Source organism: Pseudophryne corroboree, chromosome 1 (assembly GCF_028390025.1).
Source record: "Pseudophryne corroboree isolate aPseCor3 chromosome 1, aPseCor3.hap2, whole genome shotgun sequence".
Classification (NCBI taxonomy): domain Eukaryota; kingdom Metazoa; phylum Chordata; class Amphibia; order Anura; family Myobatrachidae; genus Pseudophryne; species Pseudophryne corroboree.
Genome location: NC_086444.1, coordinates 140,010,971 through 140,036,543, shown reverse-complemented (window position 1 = coordinate 140,036,543; position 25,573 = coordinate 140,010,971). Strand labels below are relative to the sequence as shown.

At 44.4% G+C, this 25,573-nt stretch overlaps 1 protein-coding gene across 9 annotated transcripts in view; it reads right to left on the bottom strand.

Annotated features, from left to right (window-relative positions):
• Nucleotides 1–25,573, bottom strand: part of ERBIN (erbb2 interacting protein) — a 369,988-nt gene that overhangs the window by 106,273 nt on the left and 238,142 nt on the right. For all 9 annotated transcript variants that reach the window (XM_063963251.1, XM_063963289.1, XM_063963271.1 and 6 more), the window contains 4 exons: nucleotides 23,977–24,094; nucleotides 13,363–13,441; nucleotides 6,398–6,487; nucleotides 256–312 (listed from right to left, as the gene is read on the bottom strand). In XM_063963251.1, coding sequence (XP_063819321.1) covers nucleotides 256–312; nucleotides 6,398–6,487; nucleotides 13,363–13,441; nucleotides 23,977–24,094 — 344 coding nt within the window. The remainder of the gene's footprint in view (nucleotides 1–255; nucleotides 313–6,397; nucleotides 6,488–13,362; nucleotides 13,442–23,976; nucleotides 24,095–25,573) is intronic.

The window sequence follows — 25,573 nt, the reverse complement described above, 5'->3', positions numbered from 1 at the left end:
CATGGTGAGAGCAGCGAGCCTGCGAGGGGACGCGCTGCGCTCGATCTCGGGATTTTGACTGTCAGGCTTCGGACGTCAGTATTTCGACCACCGGGAAATCATACTGAATCCAAATAGTTGATGGTCATTTGGGAACAAATAGTTGATGGTCATGTGCTCCCATGCATTACCATATTTTTACTGTGTAGCTGTATGTATGAGCTCTTCGTGAGGCCTATTATCTACAAGACGGGTGTGATAAAGAGAAACACTTACTTTGGTAACATTTTCAGCTGGTTCTCCCGAAGCTCCAAAATTTGAAGTTTAGTAAGCCTGTAGAAATCATTTGCACATAAAGAACAACAATTAGGGAAGGGATAAATAACAATTTTTTGAAGATGATTACATATTTCACTGAACAAGACAGTCAGCTATCATGTACACAAATTAAATATAACAACAAATCACACAAGTACAAATTACAAGTATAAGCAGCAAATATATACAAGTTCAAAATCAATAAGTACAAATTAAATATAAAATGCAAAAAAAAAGTTAAACAGCAGCACAGTTTGTGCAATGGTTAGCATTACTGCCTTACAGAACTGAGGGTCATGGGTTCAATTACCACCATTGGGAGTTTGTATATTCTCCTTGTGGTTGTGTTTTCCCAGGGTGCTCCTGTTTCCTCCCACATTCCAAAAATATACTGGTACTTTAATTGCCCCCAACAAAAATGAACCCTAGTGTACATGTGCGTGCGTGCACATGCAGTAGGGAATATAGATTGCAAGCTCCACTGGCGACTTTTGTGAATGACCAAATATTCTCTGTAAAGTGCTGTAGAATATGTATGCGCTATATAAATAACTGGTAATCTAATATATAAAAATGAAAATTTGTCCTTCTGTCTTTCTATACATATCCAGTTTACAAGCGAAGATCATGAAATGTTACATACAAGCGTATTAAAACACGGCAGAGGCAACTAATAAAATTAGAAATCCATAGTACCCCTAAAGGGGGGGGGGGGGGAGGCAGCAGCAGCACAGAGTATATCAGGAGGCAGCACAACTCCAGAATTGCTGGAGCAATGTACTCAAAAATTGGTACACATATGCCTTACAATCTGGCAACAAACACTGTGGGGGTAAACCACCACTAGCACCACCAGGGGTGGGACAGCAGCACAGAGTATGTCAGCAGACAGCAAAACTGTGGAAGGCCTGGAGCAAGTTACAACAAACTTGGTACACATATGACTTACAAGCTGGGAACGAACACTGTGGGGGTCAGACACCCCCAGCAGCCCTAGGGGTGAGGCAGCAGCACAGATTATGTCAGTAGACAGCAAAACTGTGGAAGGCCTGGAGCAATTTACACAAAACTTGCTAAACATATGACTTACACTCTGGGAACAAACACTGTGGGGGTAACACACCACTAGCACCCCTAGGGGTGGGCCAACAGCACAGACTATATCAGGATATACATGATATGTCTGTGATGACAGGGATGCATGTGACAGGGGTAGTGACATGATGTAAGGACGGGAATGCAGGTAGCACAAACCCACACACTGAGAGTTATATAGTGTAAGTAGCAGGTCCCACAGCAACACAGATTATATCAGGAGATACATAATGTGCTGCGCTATATAAGAAACTGTAAAAAAAAAAAAAAACAATAATTTCACAGGGGCACTGAAATGATGTGAGGAGGGGAATGGAGGCAGCAGGAAGCCACAGACTGAGAGTTGTATAGTGGGCAGAGCAGGGTCCCTTGGGGGACCAAAAAGGGGTCCGGCCACTACACAAAGTGAGTCAGGGAAGCAAGATATGCCTATATACTAGATCTCCAACCAACGTAAATTAACGAACAACTATCATTCTCATTTACTATCCTCATCCCGTAGCGAAGCACGGGTATTCAGCTATCTGAATTATTTATACTGTGTGTTTAATATTAAAATTTATTTTTGTAAACAGACATTCTTAAAATCCTGGGCAATGCCGGGTACTCCAGCTAGTAAATAATAATAATAAAAGCCTGTATATTAAAGACAGCCGATGGCCGTGCATATAGATAGGTTTTTTTATATGCATCTATTGATTTGCAAGTCTGTTTTTATGCTACCTTAGAGCAGAAAAGCAATACTTACAAATGTTATCTTTAATGTTTCAACTACAGAATCCAGCCAATGTTGACCAACTGATTATATTTCGACAGTCGCTCTTCACTATAACTCTGGATTACACTATTATTATAACAAATCTCATCAGGAATCAAATCTGTCCTTTCTGCTTTTTACACTGGCACAAAACTAAACAGTCCTGCACAGGAGATAGTGTGGTTCACATACAGTATGGGTAACTTTAAAGACATTTTAAATTAACACATTTTAAGATCTCAAGTGCTTTAAGATCTACTTTTTCATCTTATGGAATCCCTATCTTGGAAGGAAAGCTTCCGTTGAAGTACTGAGGTGTGAGCCTGCATGGTCTATCTGGGAAACGGGCAGGTCTTACGGCATTACATCATTACTGAATAGGACACGGCCAACAAGCATGTAGGTATAGAGACAAGTGGACCCCTCCCCATGAACAGAGCTGAACAAGAACAACGTGTTTTCAGTCATTGATTTATACTTGTACTGCAGCAATTTTACAAACCCCACCAGAATCACACCATGTGAAAGGCAGCCAAATGGAAATATTTAAAAGCATCTAAAAATCAATCCGATGCCAAAAAACATAAAAACCAGAGACCTCAGATGTCACCCTGAGAATTTCTGTAGGATTTCCCATGTGGGTTAACTACATGAAACCATGATAACAGCTTTACTAGATGGACTTAGGAGTTGAATAGTGAAGAGCTGTGGTATTTTTAGTTCACGCTTGGCTGCAGACCTCGGGGAACGCTAACTGCGAGTTACAAAGAGCAACACACATTACAACGCTGCACTCGTGTCAATGATAAACCAAAATAATGGACAGAAGAAACGGAGGGGGATCTACATTGTTGGCGCAGCTTCAGGAAAAGGAGTACAATATAAGCATTCAGAAAATGATCAAAATGTGTCCCTTTGTTGTTGCATAAAAGAAAGTTTGTGGCACACAGCAAATCACAGAGCAGAGTTATTAAAACTTGGAGAGAGATAAAGTACTAAACAATCAGCTTTTGTCATGTTACAGTATGTCAGGGGTGGGCAGACTTTTGGAGTCGGCAATCTACTTTGAAAGCTAAAAAGCTTTTGTGATCTACCTAGGAGGAATAATAGCGCGCGCAAAAAAGGGGCATGGTATAACAAAAATGTGGGCGTGGAATAACAAACAGTGGGCGCGGTATAACAAAAAAAGGGACGTAGCCTTGCTGCATGAGTGTCATGACTGTCTCGCACGAAATAGCACATTGGCCCCCACAGGTAAAAACCTCAAACACATATGCCCCCACAGTGCCATATACACATGCCCCCACAGTGCCATGTGCCCACAGTGCCAGATATGCCCCCACAGTGTCAGATACAGATATGACCCCACAGTGCCAGATATGACCCCACAGTGCCAGATACAGATATGCCCCCACAGTGCCATATGCCCACACTGCTAGATATGCCCCCACAGTGCCAGATTACAGATATGCCCCCACAGTGCCAGATTACAGATATGCCCCATAGTGCCAGATATGCCCCCACAGTGCCAGATATGCCCCCACATTGCCAGATATGCCCCCACAGTGCCAGATATGCCCCCACAGTGCCAGATTACAGATATGCCCCCACAGTGCCATGTGGCCGCAGTTCCAGATATGACCCCAGTGCCAGATATGCCCCCACAGTGCAAGATTACAGATATGCCCCCACAGAGCCATGTGCCAGCAGTGCCAGAAATGCCGCCATAGTGCCAGATATGCCCCCACAGTGCCAGATTACAGTTATACCCCCACAGTGCCATGTGGCCGCAGTTCCAGATATGCCCCCACATTGCCAGATACAAATATGACCCCACAGTGCCAGATATGCCCCAACAGTGACAGATTACAGATATGCCCCCACAGTGCCATGTGCCCGCAGGGCCAGATATGCCCCCATAGTGCCAGATATGCCTCCACAGTGCCAGATTACAGATATGCCCCCACAGTGCCATGTGCCAGCAGTGCCAGATATGCCCCATAGTGCCAGATATGCCCCCACAGTGCCAGATATGCCCACACAGTGCCAGATTACAGATATACCCCCACAGTGCCATGTGGCCACAGTTCAAAATATGCCTCCTGATCCAGATATGCCCCCACAGTGCCAGATTACAGATATGCCCCCACAGTGCCATGTGCCCGCAGTTCCAGATATGCCCCCAGTACCAGATATGCCCCCACAGTGCCAGATTACAGATATGCCCCCACAGTGCCATGTGCCCGCAGTGCCAGATATGCCCTCACAGTGCCAGATATGACCCCACAGTGCCACATATGCCCCACATTGCCATGTGCCCGCAGTGCCAGATATGCCCCCACAGTGCCACATATGCCCCACATTGCCAGATATGCCCCCATAGTGCTCACCGTGCTGTGTGGAGAGCGCAGCGCGCGCTTCTCCTGCCTGCCGTCCTGCCCCTCAGTCTGGTCTCCGGTGGTGACGGAAGCGTGTATAACTCAATTGAGGCGCCGGTTCGCGAGCTCTGATTGGCTAACGAACCGGCGCCTGATTTGAGCTATACACTCCACCGTCACTGCCGGAGACCAGACTGAGGGGCAGGACGGCGGGCAGGACGGCAGGCAGGAGAGGCGCGGCTTCGGGTGGATGGGCAGCGGATCGCGATCGACTGGTCGCATGTCCGTGATCGACCAGTCGATCGCGGTCGACTGTTTGGCCACCCCTGCAGTATGTGTTTAAAAAATGACAGTTAGAAGCTGATTGGTTTGTACTTTTTATCCCCCCCAGTATGTAATGCAATGTAGTAAGATAAACTGCTTGCATACTCTGTATGTCTGTACAGTTATTATCGGACCCCCTACAGAAGGTATCCGGATGATAGATCGTCAATTTGTAGACTGTCAGACAATAGGTCGACATGCATTAAGGTCGACAGATACAAAAGGTCGCCATGTTCATAAGGTCGCCATGTTCATAAGGTCAACATGACAATGGTTGACACAAGTTTTTAGGGTTTTTCACATATTTTTAAACTTTTGCTTGATTTACCATCCACGTGAATTACGATTGGGAATGGTAACCTGTGCCGAGCGCAGTGAGTGAAGGAAGCGTGCGAGGGTATACGTTTGCACTCATTTGGGTCACACATGATTAAACAAAGAAATGGACACTCATAAAACCTGTGTCAGCCATTTCCATGTCGACCTTTTGACCCTTTCGACCTACTGCATGTCGGCGATATGCGGTTGACCCATTGACTGTCTATCTACCACACCCCTACAGACATAAGAATCTGATCAAATACATAAACAAATAGGCAACAGTATAAACATAGTAAGGATGCATGGAATGCGTCACATTCAGGGAATACACTGGATTATAATGATTAGGTGTACTGTCTAAACATTCATCATCTACAGACACACCATTATCATTAAATACAGTGTTAAAAAGCTGTTTCTGTGTTAAATTTTGGAGAGGCACAAATACTCCACAAAAGCTGAACAAACCATTCCAGGCCCTCGGGCTAAGCTAAGAGAACTTGGGTCTTAGCCACAGGGCCAAGAGAGGAATGTAAGGGACTGCATACTGTAGCTAATGTACTTCCTGGAGGTTCATATATTTTTACGCACTCAAATATATTTCATTTACGGTACCATGACACTATAAGGTGTGTAACCGTTTTCTTCCGCAAAGCATCTACTCTTCCAAAAATGTTTAAGATATTATATTTTCCTGTAGACGGCAAGCTCCCAGGTTGCTGTGTGAAACTTTTCCCCCTACTGTGACAGGACTAGTGCGTTACTCTCAGCCAACTGGCAGGTTACTATTGAAATCAATAGCATCATACCTCCACAGGAAGAAATCCTAAAGTTGGGTGGAAGATAAATGCACTAACAACTTAAAAAGAAAATTAAAGTAACCCGTCAGCAGAATGGCTGGATTTCTATCCAATAAGGACAGCAATGGGAGTGGTCAAAATGGCTGACTACACTATTTTTGAACCCTCAGCATGTGTGTCATCAACTTGACCAAATGCGATGAGAAGTGATCAATAGAACCACACAAACTCGTACAATGCTATCCATCAGGAAACTGAGCTATAGAGGAATGCATAAAGGTACAATTTAATAACAAACCCCTAAACAGCTGTGGCAGGACATCAGCATGTGATAACAACATACAATCACTTTGGTACCTAGGAGAGAATAACAAGCAACATCACGGCGAAAGCAACAAATATTGAGTACTGCATTCGGCACTCACCTGCCAAAATTAGCTGGCAAAAAATCAAGAAAAGCATCATTTAGGTATAACTGAGTCAAGTTTAACAGCTGGGAAAACCCATCTGGGAGTCTACGGGGAGATACAAAATAAAACTAAATAATTAGTGAACAGGAAATATTTTGATGCAACTGGAAATCATCAGTATGCTATATGAAGTAACAAGATCCAACATGATAAATTTATTAATAGTGAAAATTAAATGATCACATTAGGCAGCACGGTATATTTGACAGAAAATGAGATAATATAACAAGATATAGAGTAGAGACAATGAAGAACTGAGTGATTTACATTTTACCACAAATAACTAAAAAAAAATTTGGCTTGGGGTGGGGGTAAATATTTGGATGACGGAACAACACCCCAACCTGATATCAAACTCACATTTTATGCACTTAACATTGAAAATAAGAATTTACTTACCGATAATTCTATTTCTCGGAGTCCGTAGTGGATGCTGGGGTTCCTGAAAGGACCATGGGGAATAGCGGCTCCGCAGGAGACAGGGCACAAAAGTAAAGCTTTCCGATCAGGTGGTGTGCACTGGCTCCTCCCCCTATGACCCTCCTCCAAGCCAGTTAGGTACTGTGCCCGGACGAGCGTACACAATAAGGGAGGAATTTTGAATCCCGGGTAAGACTCATACCAGCCACACCAATCACACCGTACAACTTGTGATCAAAACCAGTTAACAGTATGATAACAGAGGAGCCTCTGAAAGATGGCTTCCTAACAATAACCCGAATTAGTTAACAATAACTATGTACAATTATTGCAGATAATCCGCACTTGGGATGGGCGCCCAGCATCCACTACGGACTCCGAGAAATAGAATTATCGGTAAGTAAATTCTTATTTTCTCTATCGTCCTAGTGGATGCTGGGGTTCCTGAAAGGACCATGGGGATTATACCAAAGCTCCCAAACGGGCGGGAGAGTGCGGATGACTCTGCAGCACCGAATGAGAGAACTCCAGGTCCTCCTTAGCCAGAGTATCAAATTTGTAAAATTTTACAAACGTGTTCCCCCCTGACCACGTAGCTGCTCGGCAAAGTTGTAATGCCGAGACCCCTCGGGCAGCCGCCCAAGATGAGCCCACCTTCCTTGTGGAGTGGGCCTTTACAGATTTAGGCTGTGGCAGGCCTGCCACAGAATGTGCAAGTTGGATTGTGCTACAGATCCAACGAGCAATCGTCTGCTTAGACGCAGGAGCACCCATCTTGTTGGGTGCATACAATATAAACAACGAGTCAGATTTTCTGACTCCAGCTGTCCTTGCAATATATATTTTTAATGCTCTGACAACGTCCAGTAACTTGGAGTCCTCCAAGTCACTTGTAGCCGCAGGCACTACAATAGGCTGGTTCAGATGAAATGCTGACACCACCTTAGGGAGAAAATGCGGACGAGTCCGCAGTTCTGCCCTGTCCGAATGGAAAATCAGATATGGGCTTTTGTAAGATAAAGCTGCCAGTTCTGACACTCTCCTGGCCGAAGCCAGGGCTAGTAACATGGTCACTTTCCATGTGAGATATTTTAAATCCACCTTTTTTAGTGGTTCAAACCAATGAGATTTTAGAAATTCCAAAACCACATTGAGATCCCACGGTGCCACTGGAGGCACCACAGGAGGCTGTATATGCAGCACTCCCTTAACAAAAGTCTGGACTTCAGGAACTGAAGCCAATTCTTTTTGAAAGAAAATCGACAGGGCCGAAATTTGAACCTTAATAGATCCCAATTTGAGACCCATAGACAATCCTGATTGCAGGAAATGTAGGAATCGACCCAGTTGAAATTCCTCCGTCGGAGCACTCCGATCCTCGCACCACGCAACATATCTTCGCCAAATGCGGTGATAGTGTTGCACGGTTACTTCCTTCCTTGCTTTAATCAAAGTAGGAATGACTTCTTCCGGCATGCCTTTTTCCTTTAGGATCCGGCGTTCAACCGCCATGCCGTCAAACGCAGCCGCGGTAAGTCTTGAAACAGACAGGGACCCTGCTGAAGCAAGTCCCTCCTTAGAGGTAGAGGCCACGGATCTTCCGTGATCATCTCTTGAAGTTCCGGGTACCAAGTCCTTCTTGGCCAATCCGGAACCACTAGTATCGTTCTTACGCCTCTTTGCCGTATAATTCTCAATACTTTTGGTATGAGAGGCAGAGGAGGAAACACATACACCGACTGGTACACCCAAGGCGTTACCAGCGCGTCCACAGCTATTGCCTGCGGATCTCTTGACCTGGCGCAATACCTGTCCAGTTTTTTGTTGAGGCGAGACGCCATCATGTCCACCATTGGTCTTTCCCAACGGGTTACCAGCATGTGGAAGACTTCCGGATGAAGTCCCCACTCTCCCGGGTGAAGGTCGTGTCTGCTGAGGAAGTCTGCTTCCCAGTTGTCCACTCCAGGGATGAACACTGCTGACAGTGCTATCACATGATTCTCTGCCCAGCGAAGAATCCTTGCAGCTTCTGCCATTGCACTCCTGCTTCTTGTGCCGCCCTGTCTGTTCACATGGGCGACTGCCGTGATGTTGTCCGACTGGATCAACACCGGTTTTCCTTGAAGCAGAGGTTCTGCCTGGCTTAGAGCATTGTAGATTGCTCTTAGTTCCAGAATGTTTATGTGAAGAGACGTTTCCAGGCTCGTCCACACTCCCTGGAAGTTTCTGCCTTGTGTGACTGCTCCCCAGCCTCTCAGGCTGGCGTCCGTGGTCACCAGGATCCAATCCTGTATGCCGAATCTGCGGCCCTCCAATAGATGAGCACTCTGCAACCACCACAGAAGAGATACCCTTGTCCTTGGAGACAGGGTTATCCGCTGGTGCATCTGAAGATGCGACCCTGACCATTTGTCTAACAGATCCCTCTGGAAAATTCGTGCATGGAATCTGCCGAATGGAATTGCTTCGTAAGAAGCCACCATTTTTCCCAGGACTCTTGTGCATTGATGTACAGACACCTTTCCTGGTTTTAGGAGGTTCCTGACAAGCTCGGACAACTCCTTGGCTTTTTCCTCCGGGAGAAAAACCTTTTTCTGAACCGTGTCCAGAATCATCCCTACGAACAGCAGACGAGTTGTCGGCATTAACTGGGATTTTGGAATATTCAGAATCCAGCCGTGCTGTTTTAGCACTTCTTGAGACAGTGCTAATCCCCTCTCTAGCTGTTCTCTGGACCTTGCCCTTATTAGGAGATCGTCCAAGTATGGGATAATTAATACGCCTTTTCTTCGAAGAAGAATCATCATCTCGGCCATTACCTTTGTAAAGACCCGAGGTGCCGTGGACAATCCGAACGGCAGCGTCTGAAACTGATAGTGACAGTTTTGTACAACGAACCTGAGGTACCCCTGGTGTGAGGGGTAAATTGGAACGTGGAGGTACGCATCCTTGATGTCCAAGGACACCATAAAGTCCCCTTCTTCCAGGTTCGCTATCACTGCTCTGAGTGACTCCATTTTGAACTTGAACTTCTTTATGTACAGGTTCAAGGACTTCAGATTTAGAATAGGTCTTACCGAGCCGTCCGGCTTCGGTACCACAAATAGAGTGGAATAATACCCCTTTCCCTGTTGTAGAAGAGGTACCTTGACTATCACCTGCTGAGAGTACAGCTTGTGAATGGCTTCCAAAACCGTCTCCCTTTCGGAGGGGGACGTTGGTAAAGCAGACTTCAGGAAACGGCGAGGCGGATCTGTCTCTAGTTCCAACCTGTACCCCTGAGATATTATCTGCAGGATCCAGGGATCTACCTGCGAGTGAGCCCACTGCGCGCTGAAATGCTTGAGACGACCGCCCACCGCCCCCGAGTCCGCTTGAGAAGCCCCAGCGTCATGCTGAGGCTTTTGTAGAAGCGGGGGAGGGCTTCTGTTCCTGGGAAGGAGCTGCCTGTTGGTGTCTCTTCCCCCTTCCTCTGCCTCGTGGCAGATATGAATATCCCTTTGCTCTCTTGTTTTTAAAGGAACGAAAGGACTGCGGTTGAAAAGTCGGTGTCTTTTTCTGTTGGGGAGTAGCTTGAGGTAAAAAGGTGGATTTCCCGGCTGTAGCCGTGGCCACCAAATCTGATAGACCGACTCCAAATAACTCCTCCCCTTTATACGGCAAAACTTCCATATGCCGTTTTGAGTCCGCATCGCCTGACCACTGTCGCGTCCATAAACTTCTTCTGGCCGAAATGGACATAGCACTTACCCGTGACGCCAGTGTGCAGATATCCCTCTGTGCATCACGCATATAAAGAAATGCATCCTTTATTTGCTCTAAAGACAGTAAAACATTGTCCCTATCTAGGGTATCAATATTTTCAATCAGGGACTCTGACCAAACTACTCCAGCACTGCACATCCAGGCTGACGCTATAGCTGGTCGTAGCATAACACCTGTATGTGTGTATATACTTTTTTGGATATTTTCCATCCTCCTATCTGTTGGATCTTTAAGTGCGGCCGTCTCAGGAGAGGGTAACGCCACTTGTTTAGATAAGCGTGTGAGCGCCTTATCCACCCTAGGAGGTGTTTCCCAGCGCGCCCTAACCTCTGACGGGAAAGGGTATAAAGCTAATAACTTCTTTGAAATTAGCATCTTTTTATCGGGGGCAACCCACGCTTCATCACATACATCATTTAGTTCTTCTGATTCAGGAAAAACTATAGGTAGTTTTTTCACACCCCACATAATACCCTGTTTACTGGTACCAGTAGTATCAGCTAAATGTAACGCCTCCTTCATTGCCAAAATCATATAACGTGTGGCCCTACTGGAAAATACGGTTGATTCGTCACCGTCGCCACTGGAATCAGTGCCTGTGTCTGGGTCTGTGTCGACCGACTGAGGCAAAGGGCGTTTTACAGCCCCTGACGGTGTTTGAGGCGCCTGGACAGGCACTAACTGATTGTCCGGCCGTCTCATGTCGACAAACGACTGCTTTAGCGTGTTGACACTATCCCGTAATTCCATAAATAAAGGCATCCATTCTGGTGTCGACCCCCTAGGAGGTGACATCCCCATATTTGGCAATTGCTCCGCCTCCACACCAATATCGTCCTCATACATGTCGACACACACGTACCGACACACAGCAGACACACAGGGAATGCTCTTAACGAAGACAGGACCCCACTAGCCCTTTGGGGAGACAGAGGGAGAGTTTGCCAGCACACACCAAAAGCGCTATATATGACAGGGATAGCCTTATAATAAGTGCTCCCTGTATAGCTGCTTTTATAATATAATTTTTGCCACTATTTTGCCCCCCCTCTCTTGTTTTACCCTGTTTCTGTAGTGCAGTGCAGGGGAGAGACCTGGGAGCCGTCCTGACCAGCGGAGCTGTGTAAGGAAAATGGCGCTGTGTGCTGAGGAGATAGGCCCCGCCCCTTTTCCGGCGGGCTCGTCTCCCGCTCTTTAGTGTATTCTGGCAGGGGTTAAATATCTCCATATAGCCCCGGAGGCTATATGTGAGGTATTTTTTAGCCAAATAGGTTTTCATTTGCCTCCCAGGGCGCTCCCCTCCCAGCGCCCTGCACCCTCAGTGACTGCCGTGTGAAGTGTGCTGAGAGGAAAATGGCGCACAGCTGCAGTGCTGTGCGCTACCTTTAGAAGACTGAGGAGTCTTCTGCCGCCGATTCTGGACCTCTTCATGTTTCAGCATCTGCAAGGGGGCCGGCGGCGAGGCTCCGGTGACCATCCAGGCTGTACCTGTGATCGTCCCTCTGGAGCGGATGTCCAGTAGCCAAGAAGCCAATCCATCCTGCACGCAGGTGAGTTCACTTCTTCTCCCCTAAGTCCCTCGTTGCAGTGATCCTGTTGCCAGCAGGACTCACTGTAAAATAAAAAACCTAAGCTAAACTTTCTCTAAGCAGCTCTTTAGGAGAGCCACCTAGATTGCACCCTTCTCGGCCGGGCACAAAAATCTAACTGGCTTGGAGGAGGGTCATAGGGGGAGGAGCCAGTGCACACCACCTGATCGGAAAGCTTTACTTTTGTGCCCTGTCTCCTGCGGAGCCGCTATTCCCCATGGTCCTTTCAGGAACCCCAGCATCCACTAGGACGATAGAGAAAAAACAAAAATCATAAAAAATGATTTTAGTGTTCCAGCAAACAACATCATGACATATAGAGCTTGTTTTAAAGAATATCGCAATTTAGGCAAGCAAAGGAATGTCTTCATTAGGGCTAAAATGTATAACACAAATGACATTACAAAAGATGCATGGTAAGGCAATCTGAAAGGAATGGAGGGGAAACTAAAACAAATATTTGAAACTGTACTCGTGTCATTGATCATATACACAGCCACACTACAGCAGTAACAGAAAACTATTCATCTTTTTATTCCAATCCTGTTCTACATGTAGGCTTTCAGAGTAAATACATCATGCATTGCTGACTTGACACTAATGGTGATTTAGCGTATATTACACACTAAGGACAATTAGCACAGGCCATTTGCGTTGCAGGGAGCCCTGATATACTGTTCAATTCCTGCCGTTTCTTTAGAATGAATCAATGAGATCATGTGACCTGCTCCAAGCGCCTGATTGGATAGCAGGAAAAAGCAATTCTGCTGACTGCTCAATAATCCATTTGCCATTAAACGGAGAAAGGAGCTTTGCAAAATGCACAGAAAAACACCAGGAAAGGCCATAAGGCGTTCGAGTCTTGATTTCTGAGCCCTTGTCACTGAGCAGCGTTCACAAATAATCACTTATTGTAACAAGTCTTAATTATCTCTCCTCCAGTACATGAATTGGAGCCTCAGCAAATAATACAGTGTCGGCCACATTCTTCATGGGGGAAGGAAACTGCAGAACTTTTATTGCAACTGTAGCTGAGCTGCAATAGGATTTATACAATTAAAGGATTTATTCAGAAGTAACATTAATTATAAAAAAATAAAAATCTCCAGCATCACATAGAAATTTGTAACATTTCCCAGTACTCACTTAGAAATTGGATTGACGCTTGCTTCGACGATTGTCAAAACTTTACAATTCTTAATATTTTCTGGAAACTCCTGAATACCTGTGAATAACAAATATGTTTCTTAATTGTGATCACAAATGTTCAGATTAACCCTGGTGTGTACGTGTGTGAATGTACATGTATTTTGGGCAGACTAGATAAGCCGTCACATTCTATGTTTCTATGTAATTGTACAAAGTATAGACAACAGCAATCCAGACATACAACATGTGCTGGATTTAAAGGTGGCTGGAGACTGAGGGTCATTTATTAACTATTTTGAAAGGTTGAAAACTGTACTGGAAGCATCACAACCAAATCAGCAGTGATCTTCTAGTGCCCAGTGTAAATTAGGTAACGACGGTAAGTGTGTGATTATTTCCTAGTTCAAATGCATATTTGCACCTTTGAGAAAAGTTTTTAAGTCAGACTTAAACCATGTGTACAGGTGAATTATATTGTACCTGTCAAGCCAACCCTGGTCATGGTATCAATGCCATGAACAATTTTTATACCCCCACCACCACCACCACACGCACACACCGTGTCAGGGGTGTAAACTGAAGCAGTCTATTAACAGAGTTTATAAGGAAGGAAAAACAAGAGCATCCATTCATAGCAATACACACTAGCAAATACATACTTACCTACACCCATATTTTTTTTAAGTAGTCCCCCGTACCGCAGGAAGAGTGGGTGGATCTCCTGCATCCCGCCCACTTAGTGACGATACTCGGAATCACAAATCTGTATGGAGTGGGTGGAGCTAAAATGATGCAAATTACAACCTTTTAGCACTGCTCTCCACTCCACAGACCCGCAATTTGTTGCATCTTACTGTGGCAGGGTCGGGGCCTAAGACATGAACAGCCTGGCCCTGCCCCCAAAGTGGCCAGCTGCATCTCCTCTATGGGCTATAAATCAAATGCAGGCAACTATGTAACAACATAGTCAATATTTTTGGGTGAACTTAAGCAGAAACAGTCATTTACAACAGATCATTGCAGAAGGACGGTCAGCTAAAGATAGGGAAGGAGCAAATGTGAGTTGTATCGCACAACGTTTTTATCATGGATAATCGCCAATAAAAAAATGTATTATTTATACAACATAGAACATTGTGCCTGGAATAGAGCCCTACAACTCTCATTATTACTTGTACCATCCACCACCTTGGTGTGGGGATAGGATGTGGGAGACCTAATATACCTATAAGAAGTAAAGTGGGCTTTCCCTGCCATTATGATCACAACTATGGTTATACAGAGGTCATTTATATTAGCAATCAAAGGGTTAAATTATATGATCAACATTTAATTCCGAAATTTGGATCTATATACACAGAGTAGTAAAAAAGGGAAGGGTTTTATTTGCCGGCCCCTCTGGCTAACCCTAACCTTCACCCTCCCCCCACAGCGTAAACCTAACACCCCACCACCACTGCGGCTTACCTCTCCAGTGGGGCTGGTGTCTTCTCATTTAGTATCCCGGCTGTCGGGAATCCGATGCCAGGATGGTGAACCTATTCGGGTTGCCAGTGTCTGCATTCTGAATAGTGTCAGTATTCTGACTGTCAAGATCCCGAGAGCTGGGATCCTAACCAGATCCTATAAAAAAGGTGTAAGAGGTACTGGGACTAATGAGTGCAAGTACTATGCCAGTCTACATGGCGGAATCGCTCTGTGCACGTTCACAAAGAGAACACAGATTGCAGACCTGGCCATACGTGGGCTTTGCACCACCCATGAGTGGAGAAACACAATGGGGGTGGGAAGGAACATTGTGACATAGGCAGAGTACATTGGGGGTATACTGCAGCTCATGCAGACATACAGGAACACGCAAGTACATCTGTTAGGATGCTTTGTGCATGCTAGATGGCAGGTGTATATACATAAAATATATGAGGAGGCTGATAACCCAGGCACTTTTTATGCAGGCGTCAGACACAGTTTGAGACATGTAAGGCTACATACTGTATGCTCATTTTGTCTGGCCTTTATTTACTCCCCAATAACTCACTGTAGTGTCCCAGCCATGCAAGAGTACATAATTCTGAAGCATGTGTTCATCTCCAGACCACAAAAGGTCAGCCAATCCAATAAGAAAAGACAGGAAAGCCACTAATATTTATTGCACCCATCTAATACTCTTGTAAACGTTATAATAGTAGTGGCACCCTGGAAATTTCATTAGCTTGTACTGTTGAAAGTCTGGCACCCACAGAGAAAATCATTGCCTTCCCTTTAATCTAGAACAGGAGTAGTCAGCCTGTGGCACTCCAGCTGATGTATAACTACACATCCCAGCATGCTCGGGCACAGGTTTAGTAAGCCCTAACAGCAACACTGTCGGGTATGCTGGGATGTGTAGTTGCACAGCAGCAGGAATGCTAAAGGTCACCTACCCCTAATCTTGAATATAGTATACTTTACATGCTATTTATGTGGCACCAAGAAAGGGATGGTAAGGTACGGTACGCCCAGGGAAAGAGTAGACAACTACGGCGCCCGCGGCAGCTACTGTAATGCAATGACAAGCAGCTCAGCTGGCCGGGCCGCTTGTCATTGTGCACTGGTGGGAGGCAGCGGGCCAGGCTGGATCATTTATCGGGCCACATCCAGCCCGCGGCCTGTATTTTGCCCACCCCTACTTTACAGGGTATCCGGATTATGGATAGGCAGTCAAAAGGTTAACACCATATGTTCAACAGCTAAAAGGTAGATAGGTCAAAAGGGCATCAAACACATGGCCTTTAGTTTTTGTTGGGTTTTTCCAAATTTTTCAACTTTTGCTTGGTTTACCATCCACGTGGAGTATAATTGTGAATAATAATCTGTCCGTGAGGGTCTACGGTACCACTAATTGTGGTCAGAGGTGATGAAACATGCAAAATGACAGCAAAAGAAAAAATATATATATATTAAAAACTTGTGTGGACCTTTTTTGTGTCCACCTTTTTAGCTGTCGACATTTTGACCCTGTCAACCTATAGCCTGTTGACCATATGGTGTCAACATATTGACTATCTAATTACTGTAGATCTTCTATACTGCAAACTGGGTCCTCATTACCCCACACAGTGCATGTTTTGCAGGTAACCCAGCAGGTGCACAGGTGTATTAATTACTCACAGACATTTTAAAATGTCCACAGGTGGAGTTAATTATTTCACTTGCGATTCTGTGAGGAGACCTGCAAAACATGCACTGTGTGGGGTCCTGAGGACCGAGTTTGCAGACCTATGTTCTATATCCACCTCCTTTACAGAGGACAAATGTAAAAGCTCTGCCAGTATCACTATAATGTGCTTCAACAGGGTGAAACCTCCATTTTAAAGTGACTCCACTGTTTTTCTTTAAGAATTCTGCAAACAGAGAACCTTTTGTACTTTTGTAGCTTTTATTATTAGTTAAAAGTGCCTGACGTTAGTCAATTGATAATTTAGCATTACTGTTTTATTGGTGTCTACTTCAGATAATTATATTCTCAGCTGACCAAGCAGCATTGCAGCATCCAAGCTTATTAACACAAATAAGCAGTGAAATATAAATGCTTCAGGCTAAACTCTCAGTTATCGGTTCAGCCACAGAAAGGCAGCCTATAAGTTGTGTAAGGATCACTTTTAATGCATGATTGGTAAACGTAAGTTAATAAATACCATCAGCATGGTTGCCATAAAATGGGTGATATAATGATGCTTCTGCAAATATAAAATAAAAATATAATTATTTGTTCAGATGGGTTGGGGGGTCAAACAAATTAGTCTGCAAAGTGTATGGTATCAACACTGCACAGCATACCTGGCAGGGAAATGTAACACGTTCTCAATATAGCTTACAATTTTCCATCAAGCAGAAAAGAAAAATGAAATTTTCTATTCCAAAGTGTCAAGCCAATAAATGACTGACACTTAAAAACCAGTCATCCTCAGAAGTGCAATCATCTTCCGCCGATCACATTTTCATTCTCCATTTCTGGCAAATCAGATGCTTGGTAAAAAGGTCAGCCGTTTCCAAGACTTCCTATTTGTTTTATGAATTTGTAATGTGCAAGACGTAACTTTTTGTTTCATAAAGTCACTTAACCATCTGTTGCTGTGCTTATGATAGTCAGCTTTAATGCTAAATACACAAGTAGTTATAGACAATCCTTGAGCCACCTAAGCTAGGAGAATTCCAGGTTCCTTTTTAACCATAAATCAGTGATCCAGGTCAGATGGCCCGGTTCGGTGCCAGGTTCGAACTGGTAGGTACCAGGGTCGGATTCCCGAATAACGTGACCCGGGTCATTTTGATCTGACCCTTTCCCACCAAACCTCAACTCGGGTTACCCCTGGTAATAGCCCGGGTGGTAAGTCTGACGAGAGGTATTACAGAATTTACAGACTGATGCATTATAAGAAGAAGATTGGAAATAACCATGACACAAAGATGCAAACATATTTTTAATTGCTTTAAGTACAGGTTGAGTCTCCCTTATCCAAAATGCTTTAGGCCGGAAGTATTTTGGATATCGTATTTTTCCGTATTTTAAAATACAGGTGTGGGGAGCAGAAATGCACAAAAAGTGACCTGTTCAGGCACCAAAACGTCACTTTCCGCGATCGCACCCGGCAGTTTGGTCGGATTCAGTATGTGATCCCTACGGTCGGGATCCCGGCGGTCATAAGACCGACACCGGAATCCCGTCGGCGAGCGCAACATGTGCGCTTTCCACATTTCGGGCCCGGTGGCAAGCTTTGCTCGGCAAACAAATTTATTCGTGGACCACCGCCCAAATGGGGATTCGGGTCCCCGGTTGGGATTCCGACCGCCAAGTTTTCCTTGGCTGTCGGGATTCCGGCGCTGGGATCCCAACAGCCGGGAAACTAACTGCTTCCTGCTTTATACGGCTAAACCAGACCTCTATGGGTGCGATCAGCGTGAAGTAGAGATACAATTGACTATCAACCCTGCGATCTCAAGTCACTTTAGACGAGAGATTGGGAGCGATAATAGCATTTGGGGGGTGGGCACAATGCGAGTGTGAGCCACACAGCCACCGGGTGGAGGGACGTGGGGTTTCCACAGTGTGAGCTGCACAGCTGCCAGGTGACACAGCAAAAGCAGCATCAGCCAAATGGGCACCCAAACAGGGGATGCCAAAAAGGGCGTGCATGACGCACAAACAGTGGGCGGAGTAATTAGGCACTCCCCTAACAATTGAATCGGCCTACAGGTAATTTTATACAATATCTGTAATAATTTTTTGCATTAACAAAGTTTGTTTAAATTGAACCATTAGAAATCAGAAGTCCACTAGCTCAGCTGTGCTAGATCAATTCTGTTTTTCAGAATATTGGATATGGGAGAATCAATGGGGGCAATTCAGTTGTTTTGGGCATCTAGTATTTACCATCTAAATGGGAATGTTTAGACGCCCTAATAATAAGTCACAATTCAGTTGTTTTTTGGGCGCCCATGCATACCACGCAAGTCACTCCCAAACAGACAAGGTTCAGCAACGTAAATTGGCTAAACCCATCTTAAGTCCTGCTTTGGGCGTCCAAACACTGGTTTGGAGGTTGCAGGGGGAAAAAAGAAATCACCTACACGGCTAACGGGTGTCTAAACAAAGAACCAATTGAATTGCTCTGTTTTGTGCTCGTGAGTGGTAGCCACGGGAAAAACAATTGAATCGCCGACACCCACAACCTGTAAATTAAATAAATACATTCTAAGTCATCTGCTATATTAGACTTCCTAGGGAAAGATTTTCTTTACAAAAATTCTTCATAAAGTACATATCGTCACACATTCCAAAAAGTTTGTTATCAGTAAGAACACCATCATAATTTATCTGCAGATCTACTTTGAGCTCACATTTAGATAACACCCTGTTCTACACAAAATCCCGTAACAGAAAATCTGTGCTTGTAAAGGTTTTGGGAACTGATCACTGCAGATTATATTTAATTAGTACTATTTTCGTCAGACATCACAGGCCTACGTGTTCTACAATGGTCTCTAACGGAGAGGTGATCCAACAATAGAAGTGAATTGGGTCACTGTAGAACGGTTACTAACAAGCGACCAATAGGCTTATTTAGCCTTTATAAAATAAATGATACAAAATCACCCAGGGTGCACTGGATTTCACAGACCATAAAATATTCTATAACAATAATAATAATTTTATTTATATAGCGCTCTTTCTCCAACAGGACTCATGGTGCTATGTTACACAACCAGCAAAGCCACAGATCAGTAGCAGCCTTCTGGACACATAACATGTTACCTAACGGTGCATACACATGAATAGATTTTGCAAAAGACGTGGGCATTCCCGATCGATTGGAACGACCAATCTTTCAAATCGTTCCGTATGTGTATGAAAGATATATCTGCCGGTGCGCATACCCGCTGCTCAATTATAGGGGTCTATGACCTTTCATGCATGCAGAAAGATCATAGACCAATCTTTTGTATTGTGTTCAAATTGTTTTGTGCGTATGCATGATGAACGATTTGGTGAAAGCTGAACGCTGGCTAACCACTCCCCATCACCATTTCCTCATTCTGTGCCAGGCTGGGTGGAGAAGAGACACAGACAGCAATATATCTGTTTTGTTTTCACAGTTTCTACAAGCAGCATGTAAGTACACGCTGGCCACAAATGTATTTATAAACCTTGCAGCAATGTATTGTTCACTGTCCACCAATGTGTCCCATAACTATGTAAAGTCCCCCAGCATGTCCCCCAGACACTGGCCAGTGTCCCCCATGACTCTGCATACTGTGTCCCTCATGCCACTCCCTATATGCTTCTGCACAGTGATGAATGTCCCCCAGACACTGGCCAGCAATGTTTATGCAGTGCTAAAATGGTAGGTGCTTTTTATATCCAGTACTTCACCCACAGCCCTTTATTTAAATTTGACGCAAGGCAAGATCAATCTTGTGTATTTTTGTGTAAATGATAATCGTTAAAGATCGATAGTTTGTCCAATCTTCACTATTTGACACCAAACCGTTTGTCCTGGGAATTGTTAAATCTATCCGTGAGTATGCACCTCAAGTTGCAGTGCAGCAGGAAAGGTGCCTTGCACACTAAAGGGGGGTACTGACGGGAGAGATGTATGCTGAGCGATCTTAACACAAACCGCTCAGCACACATCTCTCCCCCCGCTCAGCACAGCGCGATGTGCTGAGCGAGGGGGGGCCACGACGGGGGGCCGCTCACTTCACACAGCGGTGAAGTGAGCGACCCACTAGATTGAACCTGCATGCAGGTTCAATCTAGCACCGGCAATAGCGATGCGCGGGGCCGCGCATCGCTATCGCTGGGGGGCATACACACGGCAGATCCGTGCTTAAAATCTAAGCAATCTAGTCAAATTGCTTAGATTTTAAAACACAGATCTCTCTGTGTGTACCCCCGTTAACCAAGCCTTATCTCGAATATTATCTTGAATAAGCTCTTGAAACTTCTGTTCTAATGGGTCTTTGATATAAAGCAAATTACAATTTAATTGTCCTTCAGATATGGCCAAAGAAATGCTGTAGGATGGCTAGAGGTACAGCCCGCAGCCGGGAGATGACAAGCTGTCAGCTGCAGCATGTGTTCTTGATGTGAAGGTCAATGTTTGTTTTACTCCTCCCATTACAGCCTCAATAAACTTTACAACAAGCCTCTGTGAAAGGCAGATTATACAATCAGACAACTGCACAAACTTTGTTTTTGGGAGAAGCAGAGGAGCTCAGCTCTTGTCCCTGAAAAGTACTGGACGAAGGGGCTGGCAGAAGTGCCTGCTTCTACCAGTATTATTTACTACCAGTTATTTATTTAGTGCACACATATTCCGCAGTGCTTTACAGAGAATATTTGGCCATTCACATCAGTCCCTGCCCCAGTGGAGCTTACAATCTATATTCCTTACCACATGTACATGCAAACACATTCACGCTAGGGTTAATTTTGTTGGGATTCAATTAACCTACCAGTATATTTTTGGATTGTGGGAGGAAACTGGAGTACCCGGAGGGAACCCAGACAAGTACGGGGAGAATATACAAACTCCACACAGTTAGGGCCATGGTGGGAATTGAACCCATGACCTCAGTGCTGTGAGGCAGTAATGCTAACCATTACACCGTCCGTACTACCCCATGATGGGGATAGAAAGTCGACATATGAAACACTGACATTGTGAATATGCTGACATTAGCATTAGTGTTACTGCTAAAACACATTGCCAATATTCTGACATTTCAATGTCCACTGCCTCCACCATTGTAATAGATTGATAACATTATAGCACGTGTGAACACAACCCACACACACAAGTATTACTAATAAAAACAATGCACCATATTAACTAGAAACATGCACAAAATGCATCAGTGATGCCAATATTTCCTCATGTAGGGGGAGATGTATTAATCCTTAGAGAGAGAAAAATGGATAGCTTCTAGCCAACATTTATCTAGCACAGTGGTTCCCAAACTCTGTTCTCAGGACCCCGCACGGTTCACGTTTTCCATGTCGCCCAGCAGGTGCACTGTGTATCACCAACTGTTACATTTTAAAAATCTACAGGTAACCTGCAAAACATGAACCATTGTGGGGTCCTGAGGACAAGGGGGCAGATGTATTAACCTGGAGAAGGCATAAGGAAGTGATAAACCAGTGATACGTGCAAGGTGATAAACGCACCAGCCAATCAGCTCCTAACTGTTAATTGACATATTGGAGCTGATTGGCTGGTGCGTTTATCACCTTGCACGTATCACTGGTTTATCACTTCCTTATGCCTTCTCCAGGATAATACATCTGCCCCAGAGTTTGAGAACCTGTGATCTAGCACATTTGATAAAATGACGGAAGCTGGTGGGTTACTATGGGAAAGTTCTCCACTTATAGATCCATTGTAGGTTTGATACAACTTCCCCGTAGTGAGAGGATCTACCCTCATGATCTTTGGTTTCCCACAAATCAATGCCACCTGCGTGTGTAGGCAACAGGCAAACTCTGCCTCTATAGGAGGAAGACATGTTTTGGGGAGATTCAATTCAAAGCAATGGATGCGATATGCTGTTCCTCACGCCACTGACACTGCATTACCGTAAATGGTGGATAAGCGCACAGCCGGACATTGCGGCACTTCCTGCTGTACTGAGTGCAACACATTGCGGGAGATGCATCAATCCTAAAGAGGACGGGTGGAGAAGTTTCCTATAGCATTCAATCAGCTATCATTTTATAGCATGTACTAGATAAATTATAACTTGAAGCTGATGGCCTCTTTAGGAAGGTCTGATACCTCCCCCCCCCATTATTTACTAATCCTATGTTGATGCACTTCAACCGATAAAACCCCAAATGAGAAGTAATTCTATGTACAGACAAGCGACACAGAACAATAACAGTTGCTATAATGGGGCGGCCTGATGTTTGCCGTTAGATGATGGCACCATTTATCTGTAAGCCCGGATTTTAATGCATTCCTGAAAAGAACCAATATAGAAGTCGACTGACTCATTTTCAGATATGGCCTGACCTGGGCCACACCCGCAGCAGAGTACAGCAGCCAATACACACAACACTCACATTTATCTGAAGGAAGAATCCCTTTCCCTAAATGGACACAACTTGGTCATACATAACAACTCTCTTAACTGCACACTCCACGCCCAAGCTTGTTACCTCCTGACCAACACGGAAACGCTTTCATATACAGAGCAGCATTAACAAGACAGGATGCTACAATACTTGTGTCCGTGACGTAAAAGAAAGGAAATGCCACAGATCCTGTCATTATTACTAAATCCAAGTCACATCACTAGTTAGAATCTCACAGCACAGGCACAATCAATAGTTAGAAGCCCCTATGCTGACTGGGTGGGGGGCTCGTTTTCCTGACTAGGTGGGGAACCAATGTTAGGGGTTCTCATGCTGCTCATTTTAAAGCAGTCCCAACAACTCTCCCTACTAGTCATGGGGGGGAGGATGTAGTTATGTGACCCGCGGGCCATGATTAGTGATCTCATTCCACTGCAGGTGTCAAAAGAGGGACTGCTGCGGAGCTATCAGGCAGGTAATAATTACAACAATAAAGTGCACATCCACTGTAAATATTACACTACATGCCACCCTAGAGGTTTTTAATAACTTGTGACAAATCAATCTACTTTTCAGAGAAAATGTCTATAGTAAATAATCACACAATAACGTAAATACGACATTATGCTGAACGAATGATCACGCTAATATCTATCTTCGTACTAAGTATTTTATGTTTCTACCATATTCCTGTCCTAGAATGAAATGAAACCCCATTACAGCAGTACAAAACAAAAATAAAGCCTCACATTTGTTCTTCCATGTAGAAAATAAATACTGTAAAAACCCAGCAATAAGTCAGATCTATGTAGTGCATACTAGGTAAAAAAAAACCAAAAAAAAACAATTCATACAAAAGTAAACAAAATCAGTGAATTCAAAGGGACATTAGCAAATGAAACAATGAAACGGAGAACATGCATACATCGCGCTAGCTACAGTACTTAGGAGCTTATTGATAGACAATTCAATGAAGTTGAAAAGGAACTTACCATTCTTGCTGACATCTAGTTCCCTGAGATTAATGAGATTTGCTATGGATGCTGGCAATATTGTTAGGTCATTGTCTGGCAAACTCAGCTTGTGCAGAGACTGGCAGTTGAATAGTTGCTATTGAAATAAACAGGGGAAAAAAGTGACAGTCAGCTTCCATTTTCTACTTCACGGCTGATGGTGGGAAAAACAGAGGACAGAACAATATGCAGCGAGACAATGGGGTTTAGAGTTGCAGTGCCGACACTGGAGCAGCTGCACAGCAATAAGAGTGGCTGAGTTCTGACTGGTCTAGATCACATGTTTCTAACCTCTCTTTGTCTGGGACCCCAGATTAAGTTTGTGAATCAGTCCTGAGGCCCGAGGTTCAGTTTTGAGTATGACCCTTCATTTACTTTTTGGATACAACTTCAAAGTATTATGGTGCTGGGCAGTACGGATGGTGTAATAGTTAGCATTACTGCCTTACAGCACTGAGGTCATGGGCTTGATTACCAACCTGGCCCTAACTGTGTGGAGTTTGTATACTCTCCTCGTGCATGCGTGCGTTTCCCCCAGCTACTCCGGTTTCCTACCACAATCCAAAAATGTACTGGTAGGTTAATGGGCCCCGGACAAAAGTTAACCCCAGTATGCAAGTGTGTGCGTCTTCATGTGTTTAGATCAGACTAGATGGGCCAAGTGGTTCTTATTTACCATCACATTCTATGTTTCTATAATATAAAACAGTTATTCAAAATAGGCAAGTGTATAAAAAAGAAATAAAAAAAAAAATTCATATTGGTGCAATAGATGACATTAACAAGATGGCAAGTAACCTCAAACATCACAGTGACCATAATCTGGGGTTCTAGACCATAGGTTAAAAATGTCTGTTAAGAGACCGCACAGGACCATATTACCACGAAGGACTTGGGCTTAAAACACACTGGTCAGACTGACAGGGTTATAGCTGATCACACCACGCTACCTGTGTTCACAGCCTGTTACTGATCTAGCGCAGAAGTAAGGGGTGCGACATCAGGGACAACCCATCCTATGGCCACCTCTTGAACTGGAGGCGTGATAGTACTGGGGAGGGAAGGAGGAATGAGATACAGGGGTGGAGTATTAATTGCAGGTGGCTAGTGTGATAATGAATGTACTATATAGAAAATGTTTATAAAGATTATAAAAGGGAGACCAAAATGTAATCATGATTTAACTTGGAGTTACAGTAGTCAAAGAAGTAAAAAGTAATGTGTGTCAATTACCCATTTATTTACTCAAAACCATGGTTAAGCTGGGGTTGAACATGGGCATATGGGGTTCCACATCATACTACTACTTACTACTACCTACTACTACCACTACCACTACCACTACCACTACCACTACTACTACTACTACTACTACTACTACTACTACTACTACTACTACTACTACTACTCATTTACTGGTCTGAATATTGCCAGGTCTCTTTACCAGTGTCTATTGGTTTGCACAGCACAAATACTCAAATCACGGGTATGGGTCATTAGGTCGACTACACTTAGGTCAACAGTCATTAGGTCGACCACTATCGGTCAACAGTGACAAGGTTGACATGGAAAAAGG